Here is a 14,315-nt window from a genome sequence, read left to right as displayed (position 1 = left end):
TTACATTCTCCTAAAACTTTTTTCGAAAATAAAATGGGGTTTTCCAAATAACCTTCGGGAATTTCTCTGGCAATAGCGCGATTCTGCGTTTGGAAGAACTCAGCTGGTCCAACAACTTCGATAGTTCTTCAGGTAAAAATAACAAATGTTATATATTTGATTTTAGTTATAAGTGTTCTGAAACTCAGGAGAGAAATGTGGTACGAAGCATTACCTAGTTTGTTTTTGACCGGTTTCTTTGTATGCCTTCCGTATGGCATTCTTCCGGTTGTTCACAAGGTTTTCCAGAATGGGAATGTAAGTAAATTTTTAAAAAATAGGTAAAGGATGAATTACAACTAATAGCTATTCTAATTTGAAGGCATATTCAAGGCTTCAAAATAAAACCCACGACAGGTTTCTCTATAGACGGGATACTCGTTTGACTGGTAACCCTTATGTGCTGAAGGTACTACCATTTCAGTACACAATATATGTTTCAATATCAGTAAATAATTTTTTTTTCCTCAATTAGGGTTTGGAATCTATCCCTGATTAGACAAACTGATTTTAGGTCTCAGTGTTACCATAGAAGATTTGATGAAATAAATGTATTAGTGGGACAGACGAATCAATTTGTCAATAGTGATTTTATATCAAACCTGGCTCTCCACAAAGAGCTTTGGGTCAGTCTTACTCATATCTTCAGTAGGCTAGCTTGTGTGGTTTCCTGGATGTTATCAAGTTGGTTACTTAAAGCTCCCACTTGGATTGTGTATATGGTAAGCATACTAAGGCTTGGCTTTATGCAGAAACATAGGTCAATGTCTGTAGCATTGTAGGTACAAATTGCCGTTTTGGTAAATACCAATTGAAAGCAACTTCTTTAGCTTGATAAATCCTACATCATAAAAGTAATTATTATGGAGCAATCGGTGCAAACTTGATCTTTTATTTGATTTGTGCGTCGATGAAAGGTTTGGCAGTGCTTTTATTAGTATCGTGGATTACAGATCATTTTATGCCCTGAATTTACATAGAAACATCAATGGGGAACTGGGCTGCAGTAGCTTCTTAGGATACGTGTTACACGTGGTGATTCCAGCGTATTTAGCTTGTTGAAGTATCCCTATTTTCCATTGCCACTAGTCTCTTCTACAAGTTGAACGGGTACACCAGCTTGTCTATTGCAGTTATATTCGGACCCGAGTATTAAAACAAGGCATGGCATCAAGAGATGAAGGCTGTGGTTTTCGTTTGTTCCTTTACAATCATCGCAAATATAGACGTTATTACAGTGTAGGCACTTATAGGCCAAACCCATTGTGACTGTTTTCCCGCAACCGACACAATCACAGGTGGCCAGTTCCTTGTCATTATCGCGATCTTGTCTGACAGAGGTTTCAAACAATTCGACCGGAGCAGCTATAGGGGACTCATCTGTGATCTCTAAATTCAGTTCGAAAGCAGGCAACGAACTATTTTGAAGGTCAGAGAGCTTCTGCCGATGTAATCTTAATGCTGCTTCAAGTTTCTCGTCCGAGTCTATAGTCCATGGGTGTCCTTCGACATCTGTAAGGAATACATAGTTTAATTCCATTAAAAAAAATAAAGAGTTAACATTTACATACCTGTGTAGGAAAGGTAGAATTGTTTGTTGCGAAGGAATCGATCAAAATGAATAGTTGCATTTTCCTTCCAATCTGGCAAGCTATTGACACACGAATCAACAGATAGACGACGAATAATTGTTTTGTTATCTAATTTCAGAGATCCTATCACGTCAAAATTTTTTATAGAATGAACCACCGGTGCATCAGCACAAGCCAATGCTGTTTCGTGAGCTGTGATTTCAGTTGTTGGATTATTTGGCAGGCAATTCAGGACTTGGAGTTGAGTAAAAGACATAGCCATGTTAGAGCTTTATATGCGTGACTGTTGTGAGTTGTCCAAATGCAGCAGGATCATGTTATCTTCAACGGAATCGCCCGGTCGGCGTTGCATCCAAACTGAACTTTGAACGCTTGGTAAATTTACACAGCTCCACTTGTATTGCCACCCATTCTGATACACACGACCAAGTATGATAACACTGATACGCACTCACACACACGAACACGGAAAGTGAATGACAGGCGGGATGTTGGGGACAAAACGGGGGCCTAGCAAGGCGTTCACACACTATATATAAAAAGGGAATATACGGCTCCTGGAGCCTTAAATTAGACTAAATCAGAAAAAAACAAAACAGCACACGACCGGGCACCTTGTTGAGGAAGGGAATGTAAAGGATGCAAACTGAAATTGGCGGGAGAACAAAAGATTTTTTTTCTTTCAGACCTAGAAATGCTCAAGAAAAAAAACACTCTCTAAACCTGCCATTTTTCTTTCAGAAAAAAAACAAATAGTTGATCATCTGAGTAAATCATCGTCAACAAAAAAGACTTTATATCTACTTAAACAATTTACTTTAAAAGAAAGAAAAAAAAACAGAATGGCTAGCATAACGTCAATTTAAGCTTGTTTTGCGATGATTGTCTGGCTTTTACTGCGATTCTTGTTAGCTTGGCGAGGAGTGGCCGCAGTTACATTCTGCTTACGTGTTTGTAACCGATGATGATAGCTTTGCGCCAGTGAGTTGACGATTGAAATGACGAAATATATCACCATGACCATCACGAGCTTTTCGAAAAGAGAAGCTAACAGGCTGCCTCCTTCGGATGGTATCGTGCCCTCCTTAGCATGCAATTTGGCTTTTTGGCTTCTGAACAATTGTTCTAAAGGCTCCTTTAACCGTGATCCTATTATTGGAACCTGAAATAAAATTTGCGATGAATTTTTTTCCATAAAGCATAGATATGAGTACGTACATTTTCCAAGGATGTCATTAGTTTGTTCACCAAATTCTCATTAAACGCCACGATCACTGTTAACTGTTGCAAATGCGTTTTAATAATAGCTTTTCCTATTAATGTAGCTCCAAAGAAAGTCCAGAACGGCACTAGGAAATGGCCGCACGTAATCCCTGCTAAATCGAAGAGCGGATTGGGAATCTAAAGCCAAATTAATAAGGAGAAAAATTCGTAAGCAAGATAGTAAATCTTTGTGAATCATACACGTGTTGGCAATCATTTTTCTTACCGAGGCGCATGCCAAGATGCCAAAGAATCCAACACGCTCTACTAAACGTTCAACGCCTAATTTTAGGCGATCAAGTAAAGTCTACCAAATAATTCAATTAGTTAATACTGAATAATGAAAGAAATAGAAATGAGGAACCATACCATCTGTTCAGGGTGCTGCTGTTTGAGTTGTAGGGTTTCGAATTCAACTAGTTTTTCAATATCATCGGTTAAGCTCAATACTAGAGCGCCTCCGTCCCCGTTTTCCTTTGTTGCCTACTGTTGACAATCGTGCGGCTCTAGCCATAAAATAAGGTGGCAGCTCACCTAAGGCTGTTCCAGCGCCCCACATCATTGCTTCCAGCCGCACTTTTGCCATTATAGACCAAAGCGTCACAGGCAGCTGAGATGTCTCATTTTCCGGACAGATGATGCTGCAAAAGGCATAAGCTGATTAGTGGTAGTTTGTAACACAGTTATTTTGTGTAATTACTTATCCGGATAGGGCGGAGAGGGAAAATTTAAGGTACCGCATTCATATGCGGCAAGCGTGACTGCCGCAATGTGAGGCCCCAAATAGAGTAAGAATGTGTGTAGTCCAGTACCAAGGCCTACAGAGCTGAGAACACCTAGTCCCAGCCAATAAAGGCACCACATAACTTGCTTCTCAACAGAAACAATATGTTCTTGGTGAGGTCCTGGGGTGTGATATGCTACAACACTCAGCACCATTAAGCTGATGCTAAACAATACTGAAAACTTGTAAGCCCATAACCTGTTGGAGAAAAACAGACAATAGATCATTATGTTAGTTTGCAAGTGAGATTTGCAACAGGCTACACTAACTTTAGGGCATATTCTTGAATGTTGAGGCACAGCTCAATGGTGAAATAGTGGAGAGTAGTAAATGGCCTTTTCCACAGGACTATTCCTTCCCTCTCTTGGCGTTCTTCTTCCCTCATCTTCTTTAACTGCATCAATTCTGGGCTGAGGGAGGTTAGGCCATTCTTTTCAATGGTTTTCATGTTTTTCTTAGCTCCCTTTTGTACCTGGATAAGAAATATTATGACAATTTAGACGAATTACAAAAATGGGTATTACTTGAACAACTATTGCTACTAGTGAAGGGGGTGGTTTACCTCGTTTCCTCCACCAGTCTGAACTGCAGACAGAGTTCTGTGTTTGACTTTTCCGTTTGAAGTGTTATTCGGCGATTTTTCGTTGGTGGTACCATCACCTTTGCCCTTTCTATCGGTTTTCCCTTTGGTAGGAGATGAGGCATTCGAGACGACTGTTTTCGTCTGTCCGTTACGAGATTTGGCGGTCGATTTCGTCATTGCTTGTTTACGCTCCACCAGACGAAAGAACAGATAATCTCGAGGAAAAAGTTATTTACCAAGAATAGCTCGAAGTAACTCAAAGAAACTCCACGACAGTAGTAGGAATCGTGTTATGTTAAAAACTTGTGCCGGCCAGAGAATCGGCCATGCCACTGCAAAGTGCAATGAATTTAGTGGCTGTCCTAGTATTCAAGTCCCCCTCTCCGCCCCTAAAAACGGGACTTTGGCCAGACTTTGGCACTTTGAAAAACCCTCCACTGTGTGTTCAGGGCCCCTGAAGTCTGAACGAGGTAACCTGAACTATAATTAGACTTATTTGCGTTATAAAAAAAATAAGTCCCAACATGACAGTGCCATTGCTTCTCAAATTTTGTTTTTACAACTTATATGAAATGCTTGCTATGGCTCCGATCCACCGCTGGGAGAGTGAAAAACGCCCGACGGTGCAATCGCTAAACGTTTGTGGCTAGTAAACAAAGGGGAAAACCGCCCTGTCGATTAACTACCTAAATAATTAAATGCGCCAGAGGCAATAGAAGACCACCTGTACAGCTTGTTTTTCCAAATATACCACAAATTTTTCTTTTTGTTGATGTGAAGTGGATAAAGTTCCGTTTTCTTGGTTACTTTTAAATGCCAGCGCTTTCGGACGTCGTTAATGAACTAATTCAGTTTTTATTGCTATTCAAAGATCTTTAGAAAATGGAAAAGCGAAAACATATAAGTTTCGATATTTCAACAGATTTAGGTTATACAAATAGGAAAACACTACATTTTTTCGTGACGTTTCAGATGAATTCGTTCAAAGAGAAAGTACATCAATTCCGACATAGGAAAACATACCAGTTTTGCGTTGAGACAACAATGCAATGTGCGTGCATCTTCATATTTTTGGGAAACAGACAGTGGAAGTAAAGACGAAGGGGTGCATAATGTATCAGTATACTGTAGCTGGTCAGAAACGTACGCACAAATTTTACGCATAATCTTTGGGTGAGTGTGAATTGCCAGCATACTCATTCAGGTATCTATAAACGAACTTCCTGGGATTTGTCAACGTTCAACAGACTAAATTCGTGCTTTAACTGAGCTTCTCCAAGTGATCTGGATCGTTGCTGTACTTGCAACTGATGCTGCATTTTGGTCAACATATCCTGCATTTTTCGGATTTCCTCCTCTTTCTGTTGGAGTATCAAATCCGCAGCATTCTCGTCTTCCGGTAATTCAATAAGCATAGAATCACGTTTGAGTTTACTGCGTACAAGAAACGTGAGAAGATAATGCGTAATCTGGTTTCATTCAGTGAATGGTGGGAGGTAAAGAAATTTCAAATTTACCTTCGCTCTCTGTGGGGTGGCTGGGTGACCAGGTTGTGGGTAAGTCTGGTTATGCAGGCCGACCGGAACGCCTCGTAATGGATTTCGTGAGTCTGATCGCGGAGATCACTACATTAATGCAATTATAGCATTATAAAACACTTATATTTTTGTTCAGAAAATGCACTATGTTTTCTTACGCTAGATGGGTCTCTATCAGCATTGACCGCAGCTTTTGTAGGTCGCTATGTAGTGGGCTCTCCACTATAGAAAATTGACACATTAAAATCACAATGCATGTGGCTGGAATTTTGTTATAATTCCGTTTTATGTCGAACCACGTTACGAAGTAATACATACCTTCGACGACGCCCCATGGATAGATTCGGCCGCGGAACCGGCGACCGTTGACCTCGAGAATCTGACACGAGCCTGACACGGCAAACGGGACGGAGGCTTTCAGTTCCTTGTCTTGTTTCTTAAAGGCTTCATCCTCATCGGGATCACATTCAGGAAACTGATAAATCTATACGAATATTACAGTGAAAAACACAAAATAAGACAAAAATTTTCATTTAAAAAATTCGTGCGTATAATAAACGTGCCAACGGCAGAAGACAAACCTGAATGTCGTGTTGTTTTAATTCTTGAAGAACCTGTGATTTGAATCGGCTCAATTCAGTGGTAGTCAGACTGTCGCTCTTGGCTATCACGGGTACAAGGTTGACTTTCTTGTGAAGCTTTCTCATGGCAGCTACATCCAACATTCGTAATCTAATTGGGGTGCAATAGATTAAGGCCATTGAAAAACAGGTTGCGCAGGCTTTAAGTTGATCTGTCATTACCCACGACCGTAAGGAGGAATAAAATAAAGACAACAATGAACACGATTGTCGACAATTGATTTACGATGTAGTCCGCTTTCGTCTTGGAAATATTTTTTGAATTGAACGTCGATGTAATCAGAAAGAGCTTGACAAGTTTCTTCAGAATTTAAAGCGTCGCCGAAACCTTGGGAAGTTGAACCAAAAGAAATCGTGAAGTTCGTTAAAGTTGAAACACGACGAAGAGGAAGCAACGTTTACCAGGAGTGTCGACGATAGTTAGCCTCAATTTAATTCCCATTTCCTCAATGTCGGCTGTCCTTACTTGAATGGCAGTCGTCTTTGTCAGTCGTTCTGAAATAATCATTATTGCAGTAACAGTCATTCCATTTGATTGCTGTCATTTCTCGAGTCTGTTACGCCTCGAGGAGAGAAAAAATTATGTACCTTCAACGGGTGGAATAACTCGGTCTTGGTACAGATCCGTCAGGAAGAGGGTGTTGACCAGAGTGGATTTGCCCAATCCCGATTCGCCAGCCACCATCAGCGTAAATTCAAAACCCTTTTTGATCGTCTTCCGGTGAATTTGATCCGGCAGACTGGCGAATCCAATATACTCGCGATCCATTTTTTACATCAGACCTGTCAGAAAAATAAAACAAAACTAAAAGCCAGCACTTTTCAGTGAGATAGAGTTTTTCAAGAGTTCTCTCTCTTTGCATGTGTTCGAGAACTACTGGCAGGCGTACAAAATGCGTGTAAGGCAGCTGTGGGAAAAAGCTCACCGTTCCACCAAGTGATTTTCTCGTAGGAATCCACAAAATTCCGATTGTACTATTTTGGGTTTTCCTTTCTTCCTTACATTTCCGTTTTTGACTTTTCCACAGGGAAAACAAATAAAAATGAAGATAGCACGGAAAATGGGATGTAGACAATAGAATGGCGTCAAATAGCTCTCCTCCTTAGGACAATTGACGGATATAACTTTGTCAAGCGTCTAAAAACGCGTCTGTTGTCCCGACGGGAAATGGAACGATAGCGAAAAAAAGATGACGTCGCCACACGCTGAATGTAGCAGGATGGAGTGCGAAAGGTTTCTTTTTAGAAAGATTAAAACAACATACCTGTGATTAAGGGAATGAAGAGGGTTGATACTAGCAGCCTTAATCCACAAGCTGCATGCGTGTGTGTGAACAAGTGCCGTATGGTCTACTGAGCTCTTCTACGGGAAAACCAAACAATCGGCACGGTTACACATTTTTTTTTTTTCACCGTGCTGAAGCGTGAGTAGAGAACCCCAGTGGACGGAGGCGGTGCCTATGCAGTTAGAGAGGGGCGGCTTAGAGATGGTGCTGTGTTCGCGAAGCAAATGCCGTCCATAAGTATGGATGAAAAAACACAGACAAAACCCTAAGCGAACTCGATATCCAGCGTGAAGTTTCCTATTACAGCACTTTTGAACTGTGCTAACGAGTTTGACAGATGACGCCCATAAAGAAAATTTCCCGTAGATGAACGGGAAGTCAATGTATACACATGAGATACATTAACGCGACGCTTGAGACTGCGCTTTTTTCTATTCTTCCGTTTCCGATTGACTCAAGTCCACTGCAGGTCTCCCCTTAAATCCATGCACGCACAACCGTGAGCACAGGCAGAAAAAATAAAATAAAAAATAAGCTTTTTTTTTTTTTTGAGCCGATCGATATACAAACGCGCAAGCGCTGTCGTCAGTGGTCATTCGCCTATGGTGTCATGAGAAACTCCTGTCCGTAGATGGCGTACGTTCATAATTGAAGAAAATCAAAATAATCCTTCACACTACAGAAAAGTAAATTAAATTTTTTTTTTTGTGATAAATAATCAGATTTTAATAGAACTAAGAGGTTAATCATCAGAAACATGATTTTTTGTTACCGGAATTTCATATGGCAACATTGCTTTGAACTAGCAGAACAGAAATTTCTAGAAAGTTTTTTCACATTCAGATTGTTCACACAGTACCAGCTAGACTGCCTTTCTAGTGGTAAGTTGCGTAATCGTTTTCGTATGTCTGTAAACTTATCAAACTGAGAAACAAACAATTATATAGTTATAGACCCAAACTTTCATTCATATTTGATAGACACAGTGAGGTAGATCTTTCGGTAAGTTAACTAACAGCAGTGCTAGAAAACAAGCTGAAACGCGGAGGCTTTGTGGATAACCTTGTAAGATTATTGCGTCATTCTTGTGGTCATGCGTCAACAATTTTCTATGTCTTTGTCTTCATTGAATTTCTGAATTGTTTTCTGTCTTGTGTAGTTCTGAATCTTCTGCCAAAAAAAATGCCTCGTCAAGGAAGATCACGTGCCCCTGCCAGAGCATCACCCCCACCAACACGTGCTGCTGCCCCTGCTCCTAGGTAGCCATAATAATCAATATTTTTTTTTATTGTTCAAAACTAATAAAATTCATCCTATTAAACAGGGCTGCACCTCCCCCAAGTGTCCCTGCTCATGCACCCCAAGCACACCCACCAGCACCCATGCAGCAAATGCCCCAGCAGCCATCCATGTTTGCCCAGATGGCGGCAACAGCTGGAGGTGTTGCAGTTGGTTCTGCCATTGGACATGTAGCTGGACATGCTTTGACTGGCATGTTCAGTGGAGGATCCTCTTCTGAAGCTGCTGCTGCTCAGCCAGTTCAGCAACAAACTGCAGCTCCCCAATATGGAGCAGCCGCTCCCCAAGAGCCCACTGGTCCATGTGCTTGGGAAATCAAACAGTTCCTGGCCTGCTCTCAAAATCAGAGTGATTTGACTCTGTGTGAGGGATTCAATGAAGCTCTAAGACAGTGCAGACAGAGCCAAAGTAATATTACATAACCTTAAAGCATAAATGGCTCATTTCTAAACTGTGCTTTCTAACTCAGGCACCTACATGTAAAAATTGGAGAACACAGCCTGTGGGCTTTAGGATGGATTAGAACTGACATCAACAAAAAATTGACCTAGTGTAGATCATCTAATCGATCTCTGGATAGGAATACAATTTATTGGTTTCAATATAAACATTTCTATATTGTAACTAGTTATTCCAGCATAATATATGATTAACAGTAATTGTTAACAATATTATGCCAGCAAAATTTAGGAAACTTGCGTAAAGGCTATGGTCACAATGAACATTGTTTCCCTTGGAATAGTTGATGGGTTAGTGCCAGCAAAGCAGAAGGATGTGGTTTGGTAATAGACTTCTAGAAAATTGTTTTTCAATATCATCCAGATTTTTTAAAACTTTGCAACAAAGGCAAATTCTGTGTTCCGAGCCAATGCTATTAAATGACATTTTGCAGAGACTTACTTGTTTAATGTCTCCAAGGCCGTGGTCGTCGGCCGAAAGTTAGGTGCATTGAGTAATGAGCAACCTTACATTCTCCAGCGATAGTCGCCAAATAACGCGAAAAATAGCTGTTTTCCACCGACTGTTTTGTACTGCATTCCAGAAAAGACTGTTTATTCAAAGTCAAAAAAACTTCTTGGTCTCGTACAAACTGATCCAAACGCATTTCTAATTTAACTTTTAAAATTCGTCAGTTATCAAAATACCAAGCGCGATTCCCGTTCGTGGCTTTGAGCGTTTACAGTGAAAAACGTTGCAGGTTGGAACAAGAATCAAGTATATGTTTCATAAATGACAAGTAAAGTTTGAAGAAAATAATCCGAGAAAACCCATGCCTCGTGTTGTGATACGTTGTTTGTGATTATGCGAGGTATTTACGGTAGTACTGCTGTAGATAAGCTCCAATGTTACAGATATCTCTGCGTAGGAACGTTGAGCGAATATGACATAGGTAGCTATCTGGAGTTGTCGGTACTTGAAAATGTTTATATCTGCCGCGTTGGGCTATGTCAGACAGACCATAAAACTAAAATCTCACCAATTCGCCATAGCAAAACGTCTAGAGGATCATACATTTCCCTAAAACCTAAAACAGTTATGGTAATAACTACTAGTGGCATAAACAGGAATTATAAATTTAAAATTGTTTGTAAAGAATTCCATTTTTGACGTAAAACGTATTGACGCAAACAATAGGTTGTTGCTCGCACTTTATTTCGATCTGCAAATATCGCAGTCGTGTGAACTTGACATTTATTTGGCATACGACAGAAAAGATGCTAGTTTGGATAGATTCGGACAATTCAGATTTGTGTGTGCCAATAAAAAGGTGGTGTAGCAAATCGGAGCTTTTGTTTGGTAGTAGTTTGGAACCGTGTATTACTTGGGGACCTCAATGCTGTAAAAAAAACCTGCGTAAGTGATAGTGTGGTAGTCGACCATCTATGTGGTGCTATTCTTAGGAGGTTTTGTTGTGTATTATTCCTGGGCTTTAGTCGTGTAGTACTTGCGTGCTTCCGAATAATGGAGGCCAAATTGTACTTTGGATCCTCTGCGTAGTACTTTGGAGCAGCATTGATTGTTGTATTGTAGCTTGGCTCGAAGTAGTAAGACAGAGTATTAGTGGTGTAGTAACTGTACGCTTTTTAGTACGTCAGATCATTGGTGTAGTATGTGGTCTCAGTTAAGTAAGACAGAATTGTTTCAGTGTAGTACGGTGTAGTAAGTTGGAGCTACATTATAATTTCATGCTTCTGCGGTAGAGTACGGATCACCGGTGGGAGTATAGCTCGGAAACGAAAAGGATTTGCCCGGTTCGGACGGGTCAGCTGTCCTGTCAAATTCGACTTTGGGTGGATAGTAGGCTACCATGGAGCCTTAATGTTGTAATATTTGGGAGTTTCAGCGTGATACCCCAGGTTGGCGTAAATTGTAGTGATTCACCAAGGCTGACGAAATAAAATTTACCAAAAATAAGAATTTCGAAGAATTTTGTTTCGTTCTCTAGCGAAGGTCCTTTGTATTAACTATAGCCATAAGAAATGCAAAAAAACAAAAAAACACGGCTTTCAATGTTAAACAAGGAAGAAACTAAAGTCCTGGCCAACAGTATAAAATTGTTTATTCAATCAATGCGAGTAACGCTGTGAGGTAAGATCCAGAAGTATCACTCTGTTTTAAGAAAAGAAATAATGCAAGCATTATTATATCAGTAGTGTTTTGGAACAGCATAATTTTTTAAAACATTTTATAGACCGTTTTTACTTACCGAAACTGCACTACTAAGTGATTCTCCATATACTAATTGATATGCATTCTTGATATTGCCGAGGTCAATCTCACAACGGCTGACTGTTAAACGCATCAGGTCACGATCTGCTGTACCAACGCCAGCAATAGAAGTGAAGAAACGCGACGAGAAGTAGACGGCTTTATCGCTGCTGTATTGCACTGAATAAAATAGAGATGGTGAATGTACTGTTAATTGCTCGTCGAAACAGCATTATGCTTACAGATGGATACGAGGGCATTTCCCATATCGTCCGCAAATTCCGTGGTGACAACGGTGCTGAGCGGGATTCCGTAAGTGGACTCGTAAAGGATAGCAACTTGGTTCAAATGAACATAATTGCGCAATGAAAAAATGTCTACGTAAATAAGCTCGTTGGTTCCTTCCATCGCGGGACCTGAATATCAATTCATACTTGATTTATTCATTATCAAATTTTATCTCCAAATAACTGCATGTTGATGAAGCGTATACCTCCTTCGTACAAATCGACGACATCTTTCTGAACTGCAGCCATATCTACAAGATTGGTTTCATCCCTACGTCCCTAGAATTCAGCAGCATTCTTCCCAATATTATTTCAATGAACGTTAAAATTTTATTTCATTCGTATTTACCTCGGCTATCTGTATCAAAAGTCGGCGGTAAGGGCCAGACGTATCCGATTCGATTTCATACACAAGAGTGTGTCCATAATCTGAGATAACCAATGCAAATTATGTTTCAAACATACATGTTAGCTTTGATCTCTCGAGAGAAACTTACAGCTGTTGAAGAACACTTGAATGTCCGCTAGTTCTTGGTTAGACCTACTTATCATTACTTCGGTCAGCGACGGCTCGTCTGTTCCAACTGCAGCCATTGTTTCATGCAGTTCAATGCTTAGGAACTTGATCATACTGTGAGTAAGCATAATAGACAGCATTCTGAAGTTACCAGACAATTCGGATTCGAGATCACTGGCCAAACTCTAAACAAATATTCGTCAGTAGTAAAATGTCCTACATTTTGTTACATTAAAAAATGCTAGCATGACACTCCGGTTTACGAACGCCATATTGATTGTTGTAAGTAGTCGTGATGACATCCCTTTGCGATGCGGTTCGATAGCAAAGGACACTAATAATTTTGTCTTCGTTTGTTCCCAAACCGCTCATTGCGTCGTCTAGTCGAGCAGCATCGCCGTTTGGATCAAATGGATCAACTGGAAGCAAAGTCGGTATATCCTGTGTGTAAGAAATTACATGTTAAACAAATTTACCTTAGTCCAATCCGTTTGAATAAAGAAGTTGAGAGTTTACTTCTCCAAAGACGATTCCAAAAGATAAAACAAATGAAATGATTAAAAATCTCATAATGGAAGCTGCACGAATCCCTAAGCAACGGTTCCTTTTGCTTTCGTGTCTGGTTCGCTATTACACCAGCCGATCCAGTTTCAGTTTTTTTTTTCAGGAAAACGAAAGAGCGACGAGATCTTATCTCGCTTGCTAGTATCAGCCGTCACTAAAAAATGATTAAATACTTAATTGTGAGCCAAATGATGAGGTGCGGTAAAAAAAAAATGTTCACAGCAATAAAAACCGAATTAAATTCGGGCATAAGCCGTTGTAAAACGCATCTTTTGGGTTTTACAGTATTTTTTTTTTATTTCTTGAGTTTAAGGTAGAAAACATGATGAAAGTGGCTAGTATGCTAATTCCAGATTAACATCTGTAAAACTTTCGAGCCTATATCACATCGTAAACGTTTGCTACGTATTGATGATCACGTACGTATCCTTCCTGTTTTTGTCGTAAAATTATAATCTGATAACAGCACCAAGCAGGTCACCTTGAATGCTGTACAAGTGCCGAGAAGCAAATATTGGGAAAATCTAAGGTGTTTCTTGTTGTGTCTGTTATTATAATATTTTTATAAATCATTCGGCAGTTATTATGCTTCGTACACAGGCTGCCTAAATTAATTGTCCGCCTGACCTACTCCATTCTATTCGCTATGCTCCGCAATGCAGCGGCAGACATCGAAATGATTTGATTTTATTGTTGTTCCGTTTATACTTTTTAGTTTTTGGTTTTTTTTTAATTTATGGTGGACCGAAACTGAAACAGAACGGCTTTAAGTTTTTCCCAACACTTAAAAGGTCTTAGAACAAGTTCAAAAACTATTTAGATTAATCACAATTTAGCGCCGACGCAAACTACCCTCTAGGCCATGCCCGTGCACCTTTTTGGCCGAGCTGACGAAAAAAGTCAGGACATTGCATTCGAACGGATTCGAATGCAATGAGCACTAAGTACGGTCACAGAATTGGAGGAATGACCGTGTGCTTGGTTCGTGATTTGGAGTCACAAGTGATAGGCTGCATGGCCCATGTGCCGCCTATCACTCGAACCACTGCACCAACCTGACTTTTTTTTTCCTACATCTAACTTACATCTAACTTATATCTAACTTACATCTAACTTATATCTAACTTACATCTACAAACATAAGTTGTTTCATCAAGTCTTTTATACTGTTCAGCTATCGCTGAAAAAAGGCTGCAGCTCGTTATGGCGTCCG

General features: G+C 40.1%; 5 protein-coding genes and 1 long non-coding RNA gene across 8 annotated transcripts in view; 2 read left to right on the top strand and 4 right to left on the bottom strand.

Moving 5' to 3' along the window:
- The first annotated feature begins 61 nt into the window (after positions 1–61).
- On the top strand, positions 62–610 carry LOC130700705 (uncharacterized). Its single transcript, XR_009003861.2, has 4 exons — positions 62–132; positions 189–297; positions 362–448; positions 515–610. It is a non-coding gene; the product is annotated as an uncharacterized LOC130700705 (long non-coding RNA).
- Positions 611–1,065: 455 nt separating this feature from the next.
- On the bottom strand, positions 1,066–1,897 carry LOC130700696 (uncharacterized). Its single transcript, XM_057522681.2, has 2 exons — positions 1,611–1,897; positions 1,066–1,551 (listed from the first exon to the last, which is right to left on the bottom strand). The coding sequence occupies exons 1-2, from the start codon at positions 1,891–1,893 to the stop codon at positions 1,109–1,111; spliced, it is 726 nt and encodes a 241-aa protein (XP_057378664.1). The 5' UTR covers positions 1,894–1,897; the 3' UTR covers positions 1,066–1,108.
- A 110-nt stretch (positions 1,898–2,007) lies between these two features.
- Positions 2,008–4,637, bottom strand: LOC130700693 (vacuole membrane protein 1-like). Its single transcript, XM_057522678.2, is given in 8 exon segments — positions 2,008–2,793; positions 2,850–3,032; positions 3,121–3,201; positions 3,264–3,329; positions 3,331–3,535; positions 3,595–3,876; positions 3,948–4,150; positions 4,241–4,637. Coding segments are annotated over 8 exon segments (1,518 nt in total). The 5' UTR covers positions 4,439–4,637; the 3' UTR covers positions 2,008–2,493.
- Positions 4,638–5,096: 459 nt separating this feature from the next.
- On the bottom strand, positions 5,097–8,143 carry LOC130700702 (septin-2-like). 2 transcript variants are annotated; one of them, XM_057522690.2, is made up of 10 exons: positions 7,878–8,143; positions 7,706–7,803; positions 7,029–7,223; positions 6,843–6,935; positions 6,603–6,768; positions 6,381–6,531; positions 6,118–6,283; positions 5,958–6,021; positions 5,779–5,886; positions 5,097–5,695 (listed from the first exon to the last, which is right to left on the bottom strand). In XM_057522690.2, the coding sequence occupies exons 3-10, from the start codon at positions 7,207–7,209 to the stop codon at positions 5,470–5,472; spliced, it is 1,155 nt and encodes a 384-aa protein (XP_057378673.1). In that variant the 5' UTR covers positions 7,210–7,223; positions 7,706–7,803; positions 7,878–8,143; the 3' UTR covers positions 5,097–5,469. The 2 variants fall into 2 exon arrangements, with proteins under 2 accessions (XP_057378673.1, XP_059352810.1); XM_059496827.1 differs by lacking the exons at positions 7,706–7,803; positions 7,878–8,143 and adding an exon at positions 7,367–7,608.
- A 418-nt stretch (positions 8,144–8,561) lies between these two features.
- LOC130700698 (coiled-coil-helix-coiled-coil-helix domain-containing protein 2-like) overlaps positions 8,562–14,315 on the top strand; it is a 62,456-nt gene continuing 56,702 nt past the window's right edge. Inside the window, exons 1-4 of one of the 2 annotated variants that reach the window (XM_059496829.1) lie at positions 8,562–8,607; positions 8,886–8,985; positions 9,051–9,433; positions 9,495–9,511. In XM_059496829.1, the coding sequence (XP_059352812.1) occupies positions 8,909–8,985; positions 9,051–9,433; positions 9,495–9,508 (474 nt within the window). In that variant the 5' untranslated portion in view covers positions 8,562–8,607; positions 8,886–8,908 and the 3' untranslated portion in view covers positions 9,509–9,511. Of the gene's footprint in view, positions 8,608–8,885; positions 8,986–9,050; positions 9,434–9,494; positions 9,634–14,315 lie in introns of those variants that run through there. The other variant, XM_057522683.2, reaches the window with a different exon arrangement.
- On the bottom strand, positions 11,568–13,188 carry LOC130700695 (annexin B9-like). The gene is made up of 8 exons (XM_057522680.2): positions 13,055–13,188; positions 12,806–12,979; positions 12,519–12,723; positions 12,371–12,450; positions 12,228–12,300; positions 11,977–12,150; positions 11,733–11,914; positions 11,568–11,635 (listed from the first exon to the last, which is right to left on the bottom strand). The coding sequence occupies exons 1-8, from the start codon at positions 13,106–13,108 to the stop codon at positions 11,585–11,587; spliced, it is 993 nt and encodes a 330-aa protein (XP_057378663.1). The 5' UTR covers positions 13,109–13,188; the 3' UTR covers positions 11,568–11,584.

This window comes from Daphnia carinata, chromosome 9, assembly GCF_022539665.2.
Source record: "Daphnia carinata strain CSIRO-1 chromosome 9, CSIRO_AGI_Dcar_HiC_V3, whole genome shotgun sequence".
Classification (NCBI taxonomy): Eukaryota; Metazoa; Arthropoda; class Branchiopoda; order Diplostraca; family Daphniidae; genus Daphnia; species Daphnia carinata.
The sequence above is the reverse complement of the archived record's forward strand: the minus strand, read 5'-3'. Positions and strand labels throughout refer to the sequence as shown.

What these genes read in the sequence shown, in the direction of transcription:
- LOC130700696 (XM_057522681.2), bottom strand. Translation starts at nt 1,893, where the DNA reads ATGGCTATGTCTTTTACTCAACTCCAAGTCCTGAATTGCCTGCCAAAT. An exon ending in ATTCTACCTTTCCTACACAG is followed by an intron (nt 1,552 to 1,610) that starts GTATGTAAATGT and finishes TATTCCTTACAG; the next exon opens with ATGTCGAAGGACACCCATGG.
- LOC130700702 (XM_057522690.2), bottom strand. Translation starts at nt 7,209, where the DNA reads ATGGATCGCGAGTATATTGGATTCGCCAGTCTGCCGGATCAAATTCAC. An exon ending in CTGATAGAGACCCATCTAGC is followed by an intron (nt 5,887 to 5,957) that starts GTAAGAAAACAT and finishes GCATTAATGTAG; the next exon opens with TGATCTCCGCGATCAGACTC. An exon ending in CCACCCCACAGAGAGCGAAG is followed by an intron (nt 5,696 to 5,778) that starts GTAAATTTGAAA and finishes TCTTGTACGCAG; the next exon opens with TAAACTCAAACGTGATTCTA.
- LOC130700695 (XM_057522680.2), bottom strand. Translation starts at nt 13,108, where the DNA reads ATGAGATTTTTAATCATTTCATTTGTTTTATCTTTTGGAATCGTCTTT. An exon ending in CTTACAACAATCAATATGGC is followed by an intron (nt 12,724 to 12,805) that starts GTTCGTAAACCG and finishes ATATTTGTTTAG; the next exon opens with AGTTTGGCCAGTGATCTCGA. An exon ending in TCAAGTGTTCTTCAACAGCT is followed by an intron (nt 12,451 to 12,518) that starts GTAAGTTTCTCT and finishes TGGTTATCTCAG; the next exon opens with ATTATGGACACACTCTTGTG.